This window comes from Alligator mississippiensis, chromosome 3, assembly GCF_030867095.1.
Source record: "Alligator mississippiensis isolate rAllMis1 chromosome 3, rAllMis1, whole genome shotgun sequence".
Taxonomy (NCBI): Eukaryota; Metazoa; Chordata; order Crocodylia; family Alligatoridae; genus Alligator; species Alligator mississippiensis.
Window position 1 is genome coordinate 87320330 of NC_081826.1, and position 18541 is coordinate 87338870.

The following is an 18541-nucleotide window of genomic DNA, read 5'->3' on the forward strand; positions in this document are numbered from 1 at the left end:
GGGTTTTAATTTTTTTCTCAGTGTCATTTTGAATTAAAAGGCAGGAATCCAGTTTGTTACATCCAAGAGTGCAGAACTACTACTGTTATCCATAATCTCTTCCTTTTTCCCTCCAGAGGATCAAGCAGCTTTGACCCACTAATTAATATGTTTACATCTGAATTTTTAAAAAATGTTTTGTTTCCAGTCCTTAACATATAGCAAACTGCTGATTTAAAGTAACAATAAATTACTGGAGTAAAAGAAACAAAAGAAAACACCTAATTTTCCACTCCAATGAGGGGACATTAGATTAGTTCAGTCACGAGCAGCTTCCCCTCTGTCCAGATGCCTTCTTTTGGTACAGGCGCACAATTTGTAGGGAACCTAGTGTTGGGGTATTAACTTTAGCTTAGGGTTTAATTATTCTAAAATGCTACCATGTTAATGACCTGATGAATTTTTTTTTAAGTTTAATTGGTGATTTTAAAAAAATGTTGTTAATATAAATATGTAACATTTCATATGTAATGTTACAGGACCTGTAACTAGGTTTTAAGAAATTTTTAAATGTAGCAGGTTGATTTTTTGACCCATGTATTTCAATTTCAGTATTAACACAGCATTCACTTAGGATTTAGCATCTAATTTCATTTTTTAAACAAATGGCAGCAATAAAGAGAAATCAACAAAGCACTTAGAGGAGTTTGTTCAAATGTATGCCACATTTACATTAAAAAAGAGACTTAATTTTTACTATGTTTAATGGAATCTGAAACACATTTCTTTGCCTCCTTTTGGCGGTGGGTTTGGGAGGCTTCTATCTGACAAGATAAAGATTTAAGATTGTGTAATGGAGATATCTGTTCATAAAAAACTGGACTGTGACCACACCTTTAAGACAGACCATGTTTAAACAGTGACCAAAAAGGAAAAGGTTGTACACCTTACTATAAATGCAGATTCCAAGGTAGCATCTCTTTTTAATCTTAAAGTCAAGCTTTAATCACAAATACTGCTTGTGAAAAATGCCCACTCTTCTGTCTTCTCTCATTTACTAAAGCAGATGGGCAAATTTAAAGACATTTTGAAGATTTCCACATGCCTTGAGCTAGTCAAGGTAAAGTTTACCTCTTATCATACCATGTAATTATTAAAATGATAGTCATAATAATCTGTTATGGTTCTATGAAAATGCCTAAATTTTGCAGGACAAGTTCTTTTTTTAAAAAACCTTTCAAGAAAATCCATTACAAGAGATCTAAGAAATTAAAGCTCAATGCCCTAACAGGTCCCAGAATTTGATGTACATTAGATGATAAGAACAGACCATAAATACTAAAAATAAAGCTATAATGCAATTATGAGTGTGAAGATGGTAGAGAATTTCTACATAATTTACTTCCTCAGCCACTTTAAACCTCCATCTCCACTATAATGATACTTCACCGAGATAATTTCCTTTCATCATTCTACAGTAAAAGCTTTGTTATCCAGCACCCATGGGGAATGGGGGGTGCCTGATAACAAAATATGCCGGTTAACTGAGCGGGCCTAACAGGCATCTTTGCCTGTTCAGGCCACCATCTCTCCTGCCACATCTGGGGCATCGCTACCCCTCCTGCTGCATTGCTGCCCTTTCCACCACATTGCCGCCCCTCCCATGGGCCCCAAGGGACAGGGAGGGGGGCCCCACGCAAGCCCCCCAGGCCATGGGGGCTCAGTGAAACCGTAAGTGCCATGGTGGGCACTTCTGGTTTCGCTTTTCCCTTACAAGCCAGCATGCCGGTTAATAAAGCATGTCGGCTTGTAAGGTGCTGGATAGCGCAGCTTTTACTGTACTGCCATAAGCCTCAGCTTTTCCTTATCACTGTTTCCCGTTCTTTGAAGAGATGAAGATGGCAGAATAACTTAAACTATTTCTTGTATCACTATACAAAAAAATTATTTCGTGTTTGCTCATGGTGATACAGATATGGTTATATTGTCTAGTAAACATCTTCAGATTTACTTTTATAGTTATGGTCAAATACCATGCTAATGAGGGACATGAGTTACAAATACCCATCTAGAATAGTTATATTGCATATACCAACTAAAGATTAAACATGGTGTAAATACTGGTAGAATCGAGTCACTTCACATACTATCATGAGATAATAAATTTCTACGCTGTGTGAGTTGGTAAATAACAAGCACACCTTACAGATATGAAAATTTTGTCAAATTTCTCTGTATCTTGGTTTCACAGGTGGTAAGTGTTCACAAATTCTAAGTCAATGATGCTACAGGTGGAGCAGCTTTGCAAATTAGACTTGGACAAATTGTTCTCACTAGCAACTTTGAAAAGAGTAGTTTTGCAAAGGTAAATAAATTGGCCAGGTGAAAAAAATTAATCCAAAGCAGAAAAAGCCACCTTTACCTTCTAATAACAAAGTATTAAAGTTGTAAGATTACAGGAATTCAAGAATAGCTTTTTAGAGTTAGCATGACAAACCAGAAGTTAGTGGGAAAATGTTTTTAAGCTGTCCAATTTATGCAATGTTTCCTCACAAACAACGTAAAGCTTTTCCAAAAATGCATCATTTGTATAAATTATGCTATTTTAACAGGTTACAAACTCCTGAATAGCAGGATTACAAACAGACCTTCAACAAATACAGCGATGTCAAGTAACACCTATTGTTAGAGTACAACCCAAGACCCAAAGTATTTCTTGAGCAAATACTCCACTTCCTCTAAATAACACCATGTTTTTGCTGGCATCTAGATTTGAAACTCATGAGTCAATTTTAATTCTTATTTATAGACTTCAGAAACCAGGAAAGTCCAGGCAAGTTTGTGTTTGATCTTTTTTAAATATCCTCTTGTACTAAGTTCTATAGGAGGATCCCCACCTTTTAAAAAAATTAACTATCCTTCAGGCATGTCTTTGATGTTATCATAGAAGATCTAATTTTACCCAACTTTGTGGGACACATTGACAGAGGGCTAGGAAGGAAGAAGTCTGCCTAGTGGCAAAATTCTCTCACCCCACGCAAAATACATTTTGGAGAGGACCTGCAAATATACAGAGTGCAAAAACTTTAGAATCACATACTGAATGCCACAAAGAACTAGATAAAGAGCACTCAACACTATTCCTAAATCTTAGGTCTCCTGTTTTTCAGGTTTTTGGTGTTCAGACATGCCACAGTTCATCAGATCCCACTCTGCTGATGCTTTAGCATGTGCTCTGTTGGTGATCTCAACCCTACTGAAACTCAGATGAAGACCAAATTTAACTCCTAAAATAAAAACAATTTAAAAATGAACACAACATTGCAAATTTTAAGAAAGTTCTATAATATCAACTGATCTCTCACAGAATATGAATTAAGATATTAAACATGTAAAACAAGCCGCTATCAGTTGTTAAATCTTTTATTACCTTTTAACTAAACTACAAATTAAAGGAAGTTTGGAATGCTCAGTCAAACACTCAAGGCTCAATGGTGTAAGTGGCTGATTGGACTCAAGCCTTCTACTAAATTCAGTGGCAGGAATGGAAACATCTGTACTCTTAATTATTTGAAAATGAAGGACTAACACTAATTTTGAAATCATTGTGGCTACCTACAAATATGAGTCTGCATGCACAGAGCCACTTGCAAGAGCAGGGACTAAATTAAGTCAAGCACTTTTCTTTCAGAGCATTTTATACAATCTTTAATAAACAAAGATGCATTTGCTGAAGTTCAAATGAAATGAAGCTCTAACCCCACTTGAAGAAAAAAAAAAACCAAAAACACACAACAAACTCATCACATGAGTCAAGATTGTATGATCAGGTCTTACATTTCAGACCAAATATATAAAGAAAAAAATATGGACATTATGTAACAAAAATAAGTTATATGATGAATGTTTTAATTTCTCACCAATCGAAGAATGGAGAGGTAGAGTGCCTAATCAGTTATAATCATGGTGTAAGTAAGATGTGGACATCATAATATAATTCCAAAACAAAGAGCTTATATAATGAATTTCATTGTGAACATTTAAAATAATAGAAATTAAAAAAAAAATACTTTTTGCAGAAGAAGCCTTATGTTATAATAGAATATAACAGACATTGCCACTTGTCACATTCTCAGCTCAGCTGAAGGCAAGCCATGTAAATCTCTCTCCATTTCACTATTTGTATATATGTAGGGACAAAAAGATAGTGGGGAAAAAAAAGGAAAAATAACTGGTTGCTATTTTAAAGCAACTCTCAATTATGAAGCACTGAAGTATCTCCAAACCAATTACAGCTGCCAGATAAGGTTGCATTATTTCCTTGGTTGATCTCAGCTCATGAAATATGATTTAACAGTTAAAGTCCCACTCCTGCAAGAATATTTATATTGCAAACTCAAAAGGGATCTCTACGATCTAGTCCAATGGGGTTTTTGATTCCAGAGATCATCAACAACTCCCCTACAGCCTCAAAGCTCAACTCCACCTGATCTTCATACATAGGTCCATGCTGTAAACACCCTAGCGATCTGACCCTTCAAAGAACCCTACAGCCCACCTCTCCTCCAACCTTATGTAGTACCTCAAACTCCCACCCAACACCGCACAGATCCCTAGAGCCTACCTCCCTCATGGTCTGCTTGCCAGGCATGCTGCAGAGATATCTAAACTAGCTGTGCACATGATAGCTCTGAAATAGAAGCAGAGTAGCCAGGTATGCATGATGCATCTGGGCTAATCTGATCTGCTTTTCAGCAGGGTTATTAAGTGCGTTAGTAGTGTCACATTAATGTGGTTTTGCTGTTTCCAGTTTAGGATACTGGACTGTTCTTTACACATAGGAATGTCTGGGGAAGGCCAAACCCCTGAATCTCTCTGTATTTATCCCCACAGCACATCTTTGGTATCTCTATAGCCTACTAACTGAAAAATACTGATCTAGTCCAACTCCCTAAGTAACTTGAATTTTACTGATTTGAGTGGTTTCATATTGGCTCAGTAGTCATGGCATGGATATAATGGCAGTATTGGAACTTTAACTTTAATAGTTTTCCTTTTAAGAATAAGCACTATTGATTGAAGCAACATTCTAAATCTAATAGTACTGACATTTACTAATTTTCAGACATCTGTTAAAACAATTTACCTTGTACTTCTTTATCATGACATTCTTTCAGTCTGGACCAGAGTTCCTTGAAGAAATCACCAGTGGAGTCAGCTGAGCTAGGGCTACCACAGCTTCCTGCAGAAGCATTCATCTTCTCTTTTCTGTCCCTTATTTTTCACTTGTATCTGGCTCACTCTTTACCTTGTAGAGTTATATTACATTGTTATGAAGCTGTTTTTGAAGAGCAGCATGCCTGTAACGACAGACTGACATCACTTACATTTGCATTTATCAGAGTATGACTTGCAGCCATGGATGAAAAACAAAGCCCACTGTCTGTCTTTGTCAAGGTGTGCTTATTTGCTGACAATCATTCATCCTGCAATAGGGGTTAGTTCTAATTATCTTGCCAGAAGCCACATCATTATTTAAGAATAAAAATTATTTTGGGGAAAAAGAAAACAGAGCTCAAATTAAAATTAGACTGTAAGGATGTTTACTTTTTCCCCCTATCTAAAACACATATGTAATTCCTGCTTGCCAAAAATTCCTTATGCTTTCAACATTTTGCAATTTGGAAATGAAGGCTGGAAAGATGCCAATTTGGCTAGTGAAATCATAAGGGCGTGTGTGTGTGTGTGTGTGTGTGTGTGTGTGTGTGTGTGTGTGTGTGTGAGTGTGAGTGCGTAGGTATTTTTTATGTAAATAATTCTAAATATGGGCCTAAATTGCACCCCCACCACCATAAGGAAATGTAAAGGTTTCCATTGTACATTTTCTCTATGTTCTGTGTAGAAACAATCATATTCCTTGAGAAAGAGAGAATAGGAGGCTGGTCTTCAAGCCTGCAAATCTCCCTGTAAAAGTTTACGAAGACCTCAGGGGATCCAACAGAGTCCGGGGCTCTTGTCTTCAGCACTGCCCTTCTTTTCCTTTAGAAATTCTACATACATTACTCAGATGGAGCTATACCAGAATATCTATGGTAGCTTTGCATTCCTGATAGGCTCAATAAGACAGCAGAGTTCCTCAGGGATACTATAGATGAAACATGGTGGTATGATTAAATTCTAGATCAGAACTTAGATTCAGATTCAACTCCTGTACCTGCTACAAACACTGGAGGTATAATGTTAGAGAAGCTGCATTGTTTCTCTATCCTTCAAGTTTCCCCTGTGGATAATAATTCTTCCTTTCTCCTATTCTTTGTCAAGTCTATTTAAACAGTAAGATTTTTGGGAATGGACTGTCTTCTTACTATGTACCTGTGTTTATCTTTGATATAATTCTGTAATGCAGATTAGAAATTAGAAATAAAATAATCCAGCTAAATCCAGATAATATTACTGTCAAATGGGGATTCTGGCCAAGAACGCTGGAGACAGACATTTAGACCTGAGCTCCTCAGGTGAAAAGTAAGGCTTCTCCTCACATCCAGCAAGGACTAGGAGTAATCAGCAGTATGCTAGGAAACAGCAAAGTCTAAATAGCACCCAACTATTTAAATGGAAGCTGCAGCTTCTACATGTTAACAGCTGGATTCATTGCATTAGGAAATTTTGTCCAATGGTTAGAGAACTAGCCTAGCTTAGCTACTATCAGTAGGGGCATCTGCATGAGACTGTTACTGTGGGAGCTGCCTAATTAACTTCACAGTAAACATCTCAGCATCTGTGTGTGATTAGGTCACAGTAAACTAATAAACTCCACAGCAGAGTAGTACTTACAAATACAAGTACCCTGTGAGTACTTGTAAATACAAGTACAATACCACCCTACTGTGGAGTTTTTTTGTGCACAGCAATGCATGTGTAGACACTGACCCAGCTGGCTGGGGCACGAGGGTGCTTCAGTGCAATGGCTGTCTGCTCGCTTGCTCCACACTGAAGCACCCTCGTGCCCCAGCCAGCCTCTTCACAGCATGCTGAGCTGGGCAGGAGCAGCCCCAGCCTGGCAGGCTGACCCCTGGAGTCCCCTGCCAGCCAGGGCTGCTCTGACCCAGCTCAATGTGCTCTGGTCCCAGGCACATGTTCAAATGGTGCACCTGGGAGCAATACTCCAGTGCAATAAGCACTGGAGTTTATTGCTCCACATTAATTGTACATGTAGACACATCCAGGGGTATACAGGCTGAAACTAAAAATGGAGAGAAAGGAAAGAAAAAAAAAAAAAAAGTGTAATCTGAGTCCCAAATTCTACTTGCTCCAAATATCAAAAACGAATCATTGCTCTTAGCACATAGTGCAAATATTCAAGATAAGATTACACGGTGTCCCTTAAAGATGTACAGTTGCACTAATGCAGGAGAAGCATAATGATATCAGACTACCAGGCTTCACAGCTGTGAAGAAAAACTTGGGGAAAAAAAAAGAGTGAACCACATATAGAAAGACATGTTTGCAGACCACCTCCAGTAGAGGAAGAAGGAACCACTAGATCCAGGAAGGAAGCTGTTTGATGCCTTCCCACATCCCTAAATCAGAGAAGGTCCTACTACTGAGTAGGATGTCTGGATACCTCACTGGACTTTGCAAGACTGGGATGGGTACCAGAGTTGTGTCATTATAGTACTGTCTGCTCTCACCCTGAGTACTGTTTGCTGTTGTGGTCCCACTCCCTCCAAAAGGATACAGATGAACTAGTAAGAGTAGAGAAGAGCAAGGATGATCAGGGGTCTGGAAAGGCTTCCATATGAGGACAAGCTACATAGGCTAAGCCTTTTCAGTTTAGAGAAATACATGACTGGAAAAGGGATATGATAGAGACCTATAAAATAATGAATGGTGTGAAGAAAGTAAAAGATTTACTAGCTCTCACAACAGCAGAATAAGGGGGACATACGAAAAAATGATTAGAAAGCAAGTTTAAAACAAACAAAGGAATTGCTTTTTTTTACCCAGTGTCTAGTTAATTTCTGGAACTCATTGCCACAAGATGTCATAGAGGCTAACCATCTACCCAGATTCAGAAGAGCACTGAACACACACGTACAGGATAAGTTCATGAACTTGTATTAAGCGTAACAGGAGTACAGGTTATAAATGAAGGTTTTCTAGGCCTCTCAATGCTAGAAGCTGGCTCCTTTCTGCAGGCTAATCTGCAGAAAAGGGGCTGATCTGTTTGAATAAGCTCTGCATAAATACCATTCCCTTTAGCATCCACTCTGCCACTGAGATACAGGATACTGACCCACGTAGCATCAAAATGAGCTCTCTCACAGGAGTCCATATAGATCGTCATAAAACAACCATCTCTTTTTATGCAAAGCTAACATCTACTTTTAGCAGCAGTGTTACTTAAAGTTTACAAATTACAGAAATGGGCGCCTGTGTTAGTACTTCATTGAAATGATCATGGTGGCTCCTTTACTTAGCCCTATGGATAGTGCTCAGCACCTGTTCCCAAGCTTAGGAACAATGAGTGGGCTCTCAAGCACCCAGGACCTGGCAGGGGTTAAGACTGTCAGGCTAGATGACAGTAAATAGTAGCAGTCAATACTGCTCAACTTTTTTGCCCTGTGGGCTGGCCGCAGGCCTGATCCTGCCACGTGGAGAGCCCAAGCACCTTGGCCTGGGCACTGACCACCCACGCTCCAAGAAGCCAATGTCTTTCCTAACTCCCAGGGGCAATTTTTGGGACTTTTTTTAGTGCTGAAACAGGTAGCAGCCTCCAGCCAAGCCCTGCCAGCTTGCAGTCCACAGCGTGACGCTCATGAGGAAGGCAGCGCAGACACACCTCGTGCACCCTTGCGGGCAAAGCCAATTAAAACAATCGCAGTTATTTACCCGGCTTGTCCTGAAGAGATGGGGGGGCCAACGCGGGCCCCGACGCCTACACGGCACAGGTCGGGCCATTAAGCCATGCAGCCCGCAGGTGAAAGCATTTTCCTGAGGGCCTGATGCAGCCCAGCCCGGGGGCTGCTTGGCGAGATGCCCCTGCCTAGCGAGGAGCGGGGCGTGCCCCCTGCTTGAGGGGCCCGCTTGGCCCCGCCCTCAACGGCTGCCTGGCGGGGGGAAGGGGGGCACGTGCCGTTACCTGCCGGCGGCGGGTTGATCCCCGGCAGCTCCTCGCACCGCCCGCGGGAAAGAGAAACTCAAGCTCGGCTCCTTCCCCGGCCTAGCCAATCAGCGCCGCGGGAGAATTCTCGCGAGATGTCCCGCCCTATGCTCGCGGGCCTTTCTCTCAGGAAAGGGGGTGCAGCGCCTGGAGGGGATGTTTTCCGATGGGTGGGAAGGGGAGGTGCGCGGCTCTCAGCCCCGCCCCCTCGGCTCTCTGCTGGGCTCCGGGTGAGCCATCGCACCCCCTTCCACGGTGCCGCGCTGCTAGTTCCAGAGGCCGGCGGGGGGAGCGGGGCAGTGAGGGAGGGGCTCTTGCCTTAAGCATGTGCAGCAGCTCGACGTGGGGACTAGCAGGGACGTGAATTGGCAGCGGTCGGTGCAGGACACTGCCTTTCCTTTAGAGACACCCTGAAACCAGCACAAAAAACAAAGGGGATGTTGGGGGGGGGGGGGTCCCCACTGGCTTGACAGAAAACACTTGCTCTGAGCAGGCTCCCCATAAGCAGGAAGCGGTCATGAAAAATTTCCACTGACATATGTCGCTCTCCATGGATCTGGCCCTTGTTTGGGTGCACACAGAAACAGCGGGGATCAGAGTGATGGTTTCTAGCCTGCAGGCACCCCACCATGACTTGGCACCTCATTTCAAAACCCAAGGGTAGGGGTGGAGGTTCGTCCAAGGACATCAGGGACTAGCCTGAGCCTAGTATCTACTTATCGCCTCACACTGCACTTATCTTCTCACACCACAAAGGATCTGGCAGCACCCCTGGGTGCCCTGAGTCATGGGTGACTGGTGCCTCCTGAGTCTGGAGGGGCACCTGCAGAAGCTGCCCGCGGCATCAGTGGTGGGGACGGGGGCTGGCGAGCACCAGCAGAAGCCACCGGTGACATAGGCGGTGGGGATGGCCCTGTCAGGGAGGGCACGTGCCCCCCATACCTCCCCTACCAGTCACCTATGGCCTGGCTCCCTGGTTGAAAATCACTGACTTAGAGATGGGTCTTAAATATATGCTCGAAAGATATGCCATGATATGCCAAGATATGCTTGGTTAGAAGTCAGTCCTGATCACACGTGTCATACTTACATAAGCAGTAGTATGAATAATGTTACGTACATAAGTGTTTACCATACTAGCCCATGGTTGCTACTTAGCCTTACTGTTAGATTATTTAGTTAGGTCACACGCGTGAATACTGGAGTTGCTAGCAGGTACTCTCCAGAAGATGATATGCTAAATAACAATTAGACCCAAAATACTATTTTAATATGTCTGAAGAAAAGCTTTTTTTATGGGGTGGTGGTAGGGGGAGAGGGGTGGTGAGGGTCCAAGCTGAGTTTGCATGTGTGCCCTAGAATAGGTGTTCTCAAATTTTATGCAGCATGCCAGCAAAACATGGCCAGGAAGTGGCCACGGCGTGGCAAACCGCAGCCCAACAGTCACAGCCGGCTGTGGCTGGAATTTCTGGCCGGAAGACAGGTAAGGATACCCCCAGCCCCTGGACCGTGTGGAAAGAACTGCAGCCTCCCCGCCTGGCTCTGGGTGGCCATGTTTTGCCACAGCCACATTTGGTTCGGCAGCCGATCGTGCTGCGGACTGGCAGCTGACCCTCCACAGCCCGACACTGGGCTGCGGCCTGGGGATTGAGAACCCCTGCCCTAGAAGTTCAACTCTGTTAAATGAGCTAAACCTAACTTTGGCCTGTCAGTTAACTGCAGAATAGTTAACTACTGCAAGAATAGTTTCAAGTTTCCTATTATCTCATATCTTTCCAAAACATGTTACTACCTTTTTCTGTTAAAGCCTACAGCCTCTGAAAATTCAATGAACTAGGAGGATTTTGCTAGCAGCATCCTCCTGCTGAAGACAGAAAGCTATCCTTAAATCTATGGTAAGATCTGATAAGTTGTCTTTTACCATTAAGTCAGTAACAGTACCACAAACAGAACTCACATTTCTGTTTCTAGAAAGCTGCTTTGAAAATATACTTTGGACTCAGATTTCTTATGAGTGAATTGCTTAGGAAAGTTAAATATCCCTTGCTCTACTGAGAGTCAGAAAACAATTTTTCCTTAGAAATTTTCAAGTTTCTATTAATCTCAAAATTTGTGGGATGAGCCAAATATAGCACATACAAGCACAAAACTCTGCTTCTTGTAGTTTCAGTTATACAATATGAGTAAAGTTCAAGGTAAAGTTCAAATTTTAATTCTCTTCCAAATTCATACTTATAATATTCAGTTAAAATGTTTAAGGAATCTAGATTGTTCTACTGAAGAAGTTAAAAAAAGCCTCTTATATATACAAAAAAAAAAATAGATATGCTAAGCTTACCATAGGTAGTATGATTCCGATGTAGAACTAGGCACCGCTTTGTCAGTAATGATAACTACATGCTTATTTCAGCATTTTCCTTCTCTGCATCAGTCTGTGATGTATACTTCTATGGAATTTTACAGCAGCGTAATATCACTGACTTCAACAGTGTTATCCTATTTTACACTGCAGTAAGTGATAAGAGTGTCAGCCTGCCACAGTACTTGAAAAATGTATTAAAGTGAACTTTTCCTTCCATGCTTTCTTTCCATTATGGAGAGATTTATTTGACTCTCTGCAGAAAAATGTGATCCAAGCTCACATACTTGGTCACAACAAAGTAGATTCCCATCTCATTAAATGTGCTAATGAACTACTGAAAATTATGTTGTTCCAAATTCATTTACACTAGATGTTTATGTTCAATAGTTGATCTAGTTATTTCATATAACAAGAAGAAACAGCCATACCTAGACAATAAAACTGTGGGAAAAGAGACTCTGGCATTGTTACACTTGAACAGATTTGTAAGTTTCTGTGGCTTCATGGCTCATGTCCAGATTTCAAGGTAACCCTTAACATGACACATTCATTTAAGTGATGGAATACTTAAGTAAAAACAATTCTGTAATGGGAGGTGGAATCTAGCTTAATTCTAACCTAGGAGTGTTCACTGGTCTAAAAAGTGTACTCTTTCTCTTCCTATGGAGCTGTTAGCTGTCAATTATGGTTCCTGTTAATGCCTGTCCTTGGATGACCTGGATTACCAGCAAATTGATCAAGATATGGGTTGAAATGATATTATTAGAATGCTGTAGCACAAATACAATAAAATCCCATTACAGCACTGATAACGTGGGTGCTGCATGAACGTTTACTAAGCATTCTTAGGACACTGTGACTGCTTACCAGATATGCAGGTAAAGTGTGACTAGAATAGGTTAGCTGACTGTTCAGAATTTCTCATTTTTATTAGCTTAATGTAGATACAAAGATAAAACCAGCTTTCAATTATTTATTTTAAAAATACCTGGAAAAAAAATCTGCTTCAAATCTGCTGCAGTGTTGTGGTATTTTTGTGGGTAGGTCTCTTTCCAGAGGTATTGGATCAGACCACAAAACAGCTTTGGATTACTGCCTAGATGGTATCTGAATTCACAATCTAGAAACTGGCAGCCCTCTAAACAACTCCTTTTCTCTTTTATGGGAGAGTAGGCAGAGTTCAGTCTTGTGGCAGAGATAGCAGTTGGTCCTGGTAGGGAAGTGAGGATGGATGTCTCAACCACCTTCTTCTTCTGCTCAGAGAGACCCTCCTTACACCTGCATACCCTTTGAAACCAAGTCAGCATCAAACTCCCTGCTGTTACTAACAGCTTCTTCCTCCAGATTAATGGTAGAGAATTGCTGTTCTCTATGATGACCTCTGGAATGCTGTCACAGGTTCTGATCCCTTAGTCTGAAACAGCCAGAGTATGTTCAGGTTTAGGGCATGCTGGAAGTCTCAGGTTTTTAAGAGAATCTTAATGGAGGACCAGGTCCTGTAGCCAAGCTAGTTCTAAACATACTGGTACCTGCCTTGCCTTTGGATTAAACCAGCAAGGCCCAGAGGGGGACACTGGTGTGCGGACTATGCAATGCCTCCATATACACTGCCCAGGCATTTGCACCCTGGAGAGGTTATTCCCACTTCAGTTTATTTTAAAGTGAGGATTATGTTTTGCAAGTAGATGTTTCAGAGTAATTCTATTGTCCCATGAGACAGACAGGTGCATACTACTAGTAATGGAGGAGGAAAATGCTGCTTGAAATGTGGTGTTTAGGGCTATGGAGAATGTACTTAAATGACCACATGCTGGTGAGTGTCTTTAGTTATTTTGTGGAGCTGCTGCTGGATTTCTTGTGTTGCTTGATTTCACTTACTATAATTTTAGCCAACTGTTAATTAAAGCACCAAGAGGGCGACACCCTTATGATTTTATACATGTAAATAAATACAGTGAACTTACTTGTAGCATTAGTTTTTGGCATTAAAACATTATTCTTGACCCTCTTGCTCTAGCACTACTAACCCACATGAAGAAGGGATGAGAGAGAGTTGTATTAGCATCATAACCTCTGCATTGCTCAGGCATCATGGTAGTGTATGGAATAGAAGCAGTAGGACCACTGATAGCTAGCCTATAAGCACACAATTAGATACCGTCCAATCCTACATCTACTGACTACCAAAGATAGTGCTTAGTTCAGTGGCTCCAAAAGGACTACTTGTAAGTAAGTACTTATTGGAAGGATTGGACCTATAGGCCATGTCTAGATGTGCATGGACATTTGGTTCCCTAGGGACAACTAGCGGCAGTGCACCTTGTGCTGCTGCTAGGCCCCAGGAAACATCTGTCATGCACGTGCTGGCACATGTCAAGTTACCCCTGGTAGGATAGGGTAGGCTGAGGCCAGCACTGGGCTGGCCCCAGCAGCCTTACTTAGGGTTCTGGTGGCCTCCAAGGGCTGCATCAGTGGTGATCCTGACGTGCAGAGCCTGGCCAGCAGCAGAATGCAGCTCTGGCTGGCCAGGCTCCACTTTGGCCAACCCACGCTGCCACCGCGTATCACTCCATGTCTTTTCTCTGCAGGTTTTTTTGATCCCTGGTGTCCAGGGGTCAAAAAATCCCTCCGTGCTGCTCCCTTGTGACACAGAGAACAACTGAACGTGTGGTATATAGCACTGCAGACATGTATGCAGCGCCACATACCACATTGCCACGTCCAGACTAGTGCAGCCATAGTTACCTCCAAAATAGTCTCTCTCACTCTGATCCTTTTCCATTTATCAGCCTGATACTATTTATCTATTTTTTCCTGTGAGCTTAATTTGAATAGTTAGCAAGTATGCTTGGTTCAAAGACTCTAAGCAGCAATGTGCCTGAGTTTTATTAATATAATCCAGAGAGGAATCCTAAGTGTATAAGTACTGTGTAGCTGTTCTAATGGCATAATGTGTTTATTTCAGCCATGGAAAATCATGAAAGTTTACCAGCCCAGAACTCATGTTGCTTTCTATGTGAATGATGAGAATTTTAGAGGAAAAACTGTCAAAGCCATATGTAATATATGGCATATCTGTCAAAAACAGACACTTCTGCCAAAACTAAACACAAAACCAGTTACTTTAGGAGCGTGGGCAACTATTAATTCACATGGCTCACTATTTAGTTGAAATTTAACAAATATGCTGTGTTCCAGGGCTCAAGACTTGGAAAACAAATTACTGTGGAACCATTTTATAGTTTAGAAGGCATCTTCTACCAGGTACAAAGTAGCTTTTGAATAAGAACAAATTAAGCACTTACATTTCTTGACAATGTCTTTTTTAATAGCAGGGCTTCAAGCAACCATTGATATACTACTAGAGTAAGAATGCAAATAATGGTACTATTTTACTGTACTGCTGTGGTGCGTTTCATCTAAGGATCTCAAAATTCTCTGGAGACATTAATTAATTAAGCCTTGCAACAACCCTGCAAAGTATTACCACCACAATTTTATAGCAAGGGAATTTATGCACCAAGAGATGGAGAGGCAGACCATGACTGTAATGAACGGAATGTCTAACTCATTCTCTTATCACTAGAACACAATGCTATTCAATTACCATTAACTAGAACACTGGATCAGAAATGTTTGATATACACAAATACACATATGCTACTACCAAAACAGATGCAGGAAATATTTTTATGAATTAAACTTATCACCTGACAAAATGTACATCAGATAACGAGCAGTTTAACTGGTTATTCATGTTCCCTATTTTGGGAAAATTACATATTCTTTAAAATATGCAACACTTCCTTTAATGATTTATAATTTTCATCAGCAATCAGAAATTTTAACCCCTAAAATTAAACTATTTCTTCTAAACAGTATTCTCAGCCTATACAGAAGAAACATCTTTTTCTTCTTGCTCTTTTTCCCACACTTTGAAGAAAATCTCTAGTTTTAACAAGCAGACTCAGTGCTACCAGTGAGAAGGTTATTTCAGCCTTCCATTCAGAGCTTTTAGGTGCTCAGGAAGCCTATTTACTGGTATTCTACTAAAGAGTTATAAACAAGATGTAAATTTTTACATCAACCTGTAAATGGCGTATAGTAAATACTTACCATGATAAGGGTTCTGTTACAAGATTATTATCCTGAGTCTCACATACTCCTATACATACCTTCATTTCCCTTAAGCAACACTAAAATACAATTCATCAGGCACAAAATTGTTCATTACATCACATCACACAGGTGAACTGTAATTATTTTATCTAAAGACACACTAAAATAAGCTTCCTGGGGACATGGAAGTGGTTAGAGGATGGTTTTCAAAAGTTTAGTTACACAGATGACAGGAAGATTCACATTTACTTCAGCTAAAGAATCATTTTGTCCTAACAGGCATGACAAAACCTGTCTTCATTCCTTTCTGTTCAGCTCAGCTAGTACTTCCTGAGTTCCAGTAGTTAATCAGTTACCAGATTCCAGAGCTTTTGTTTTCTATGCCATTTATTTTTCCTTATTTGACGCTGTACTTGTAAACGATCCAGAGCCCAAACCCTCACAAATTTCAGAGCTGTCAGGAGTAGGTTTATTATTTGGATTCATTTATATTTGTATTGCTACTCTGAATTACTTATTACACACAAAACATGTTTGTGAAGCCTTTATTTGGTAAGTAAGGGAAAGTTAATAATAGTTCTTTATTTTTAAGAAACAGTTTGCTTTCAACACTCACCACTAAGTCAGTTATGCATGTGCTAAACCAAATTTTGCCAAGTAAGTTATTCCATAAACCTGCAAAATTTAAAATAAAAGTGTTGGTCTAACAAGAAATAGATAATAGTATCAACATTTAGTACCTTATAACACTTTACCTTATCACAATACCCCTCTGAGATGGTTCTGTCTTAAGACAGTTAAGTGACTTGCCCAAGTTGATACACCGAGTCAATGGCAACACCCTAATTAGTATTCAGATATTCCTGTCTCCTACTACTGTACAATTAATTAGACAATTCTCTCCATTAAATGTTATTAGATAAAGATGGAATAGCTGATGTTTACCTACATACAGAAGTGTCAGAAGTTATACAAATGATGTCACTTAGAAACACAGAAGCTGGAGCTAATGGTATATAGTAAACAGATCCATACAAAAAACATTCACTACAAATTTAAGTGCAGTAACACTGAATTTCAGAGTTAGATTTTCTTAAATTACTTTAAAATTTTTTTTTTAAAACTCACCCTTTTGTTTTAATTGTGAAAGGTTCTGTTCTTGATCAGGGAAGGTGAATACTTACTGCTGACTTCCCCTCAAGCTATAAACCTAAAGCATAAGTGAGATGAGGAATTCACTGTGGACCACACTGAAGAATGCTGAGATGAGATCTGCTGCACCTAAGATATATACAATGTGCAATGGATAACCTAATATGCCTTTCATTTAACTGGCTGGGCAGGTTTCTACATTCTGTAGAACATGGAATCATACCAGAATTTGTTGGCATAACAGGCCTGCCAAACCGGTTTCTCAGTAGAACAGGAACCTGCCCAACCAGTCTGCATCAAAGGCCAGCCTAACATGCTGCAGCTCAACTCAGTTCAGCTAGGCTTCGTAGATGGTGAATTATTCACGCCTCCGTCAACTCCCAGCGCACCACTGATAGAATGATGTAGCCTCCAGCAAAATAATTTGCTGAGGGATGAGGGAGTGATATATCCATGTCAAATCCAGAAAGATCCTATTGTTGTAAACTCTTTCATTGCATTACGAAATGCATTGTTTTAGGAGATTTACTTTTCACTAGCATAAACAGGGAAGAAAACTATTTTAAAGCAATAACAACATAAGTTTATTGTAATTAAATAACACCACATATTTAGCACAACTGTCATGACAAAAACAAAACATTAACAAATTCTGCTCTCCTCTTAAGACCTCTCCCCATCCATAGATACTATCTTACCTATTGGAAACAAGTCTTCCCTTGCATATAGAGAAAGGATGCTGAGAGAGCTTGCACAGAAGGTTTGAAACTCATGTTCTCTGTAGGGCTGTATCTGCCCACATGTCATCTGGTTCTGTAAAAAGATTTTCCAGGGTTAGAGGCAGTGCAATGTGTGTGCAGTGCACCCACCCCTGTGCAGAACTACTTAGATGTCATCACCCTTCTGTGGTAGAGAGGACAAAGCTGCTGGGCATGCTACTATAGCACCCTGCAGTAGGAGCTACAGTGCAGCCCCTGGATAGTGTGGGGACAAGAATACTTACAGAACTGCTCTGAGCAAAGCCTATGTATTCTAGCTATATGCAGAGACCAGGATTTGCCTGGTATTACCTTCTTCCAAACAGGAACACAGACCAGAATTTATACAGTTTGTTACATGATTTTCAAAGGTGCTAAGTACCTCTGTCTTCTCCTGAAGCCAATGGTTGTAGATATTTAACACTCATAAAATTAGACTGTATTTACCTAAGGTGAGGTTTCTAGAGGCATAATTGGGGCTCATTTAACTTTTACTTAAGAGCCTCACTTTAGGACCAGTACTTAGGCTTGACAAAGGCATTGGTAAAGTTAGAAACATGTACATTTATTCATGATGTAACCTAATCATGGAATTTGTATATACTTCTTCAGATCCCTACTTGTTATTTATGAATTTTAATAGCTATTCAACCTCCAATGCTTAGAGCAGAGGAAATAAGCCTCACCTTTAACCAAGCTTATGCAATGCAACCACTTTTTCATCATAGCCCAGCATAGATCAAAGCAAGGAATGGAGATGTTTGCAAGAAACCTACTGAAGTATCTGTTGTCCTGTGTGAAGGTAAAGCTGAATGTGAGGCTATATTTTGTGAAGTATTTGGAAAGTAGGAGCTACCACTGGAGAAGGCAATGAGATTCCTAACTTTCAGCCAAGTTGACAGATGTTCGCTGTTTATGCTTGCAGTCATACCACCTAAGGCTATGATTTTATGCAGCTAAGCAGGGTTGGGTTTGGTCAGTACTTGGCTAAGAGTCTTAACAAGTAAA

General features: G+C 40.6%; 1 protein-coding gene across 6 annotated transcripts in view; it reads right to left on the reverse strand.

The window, feature by feature from the left end:
- Nucleotides 1–16905, reverse strand: part of RBBP8 (RB binding protein 8, endonuclease) — a 79087-nt gene extending 62182 nt beyond the window's left edge. Inside the window, exons 1-3 of one of the 6 annotated variants that reach the window (XM_059724178.1) lie at nucleotides 16752–16905; nucleotides 16240–16298; nucleotides 5126–5339 (exon numbers count right to left, since the gene is read on the reverse strand). In XM_059724178.1, the coding sequence (XP_059580161.1) occupies nucleotides 5126–5237 (112 nt within the window). In that variant the 5' untranslated portion in view covers nucleotides 5238–5339; nucleotides 16240–16298; nucleotides 16752–16905. Of the gene's footprint in view, nucleotides 1–5125; nucleotides 5340–8871; nucleotides 9091–9121; nucleotides 9229–16239; nucleotides 16299–16751 lie in introns of those variants that run through there. The other 5 variants (XM_059724177.1, XM_059724176.1, XM_059724179.1 and 2 more) reach the window with 5 other exon arrangements.
- Nucleotides 16906–18541: the final 1636 nt, after the last annotated feature.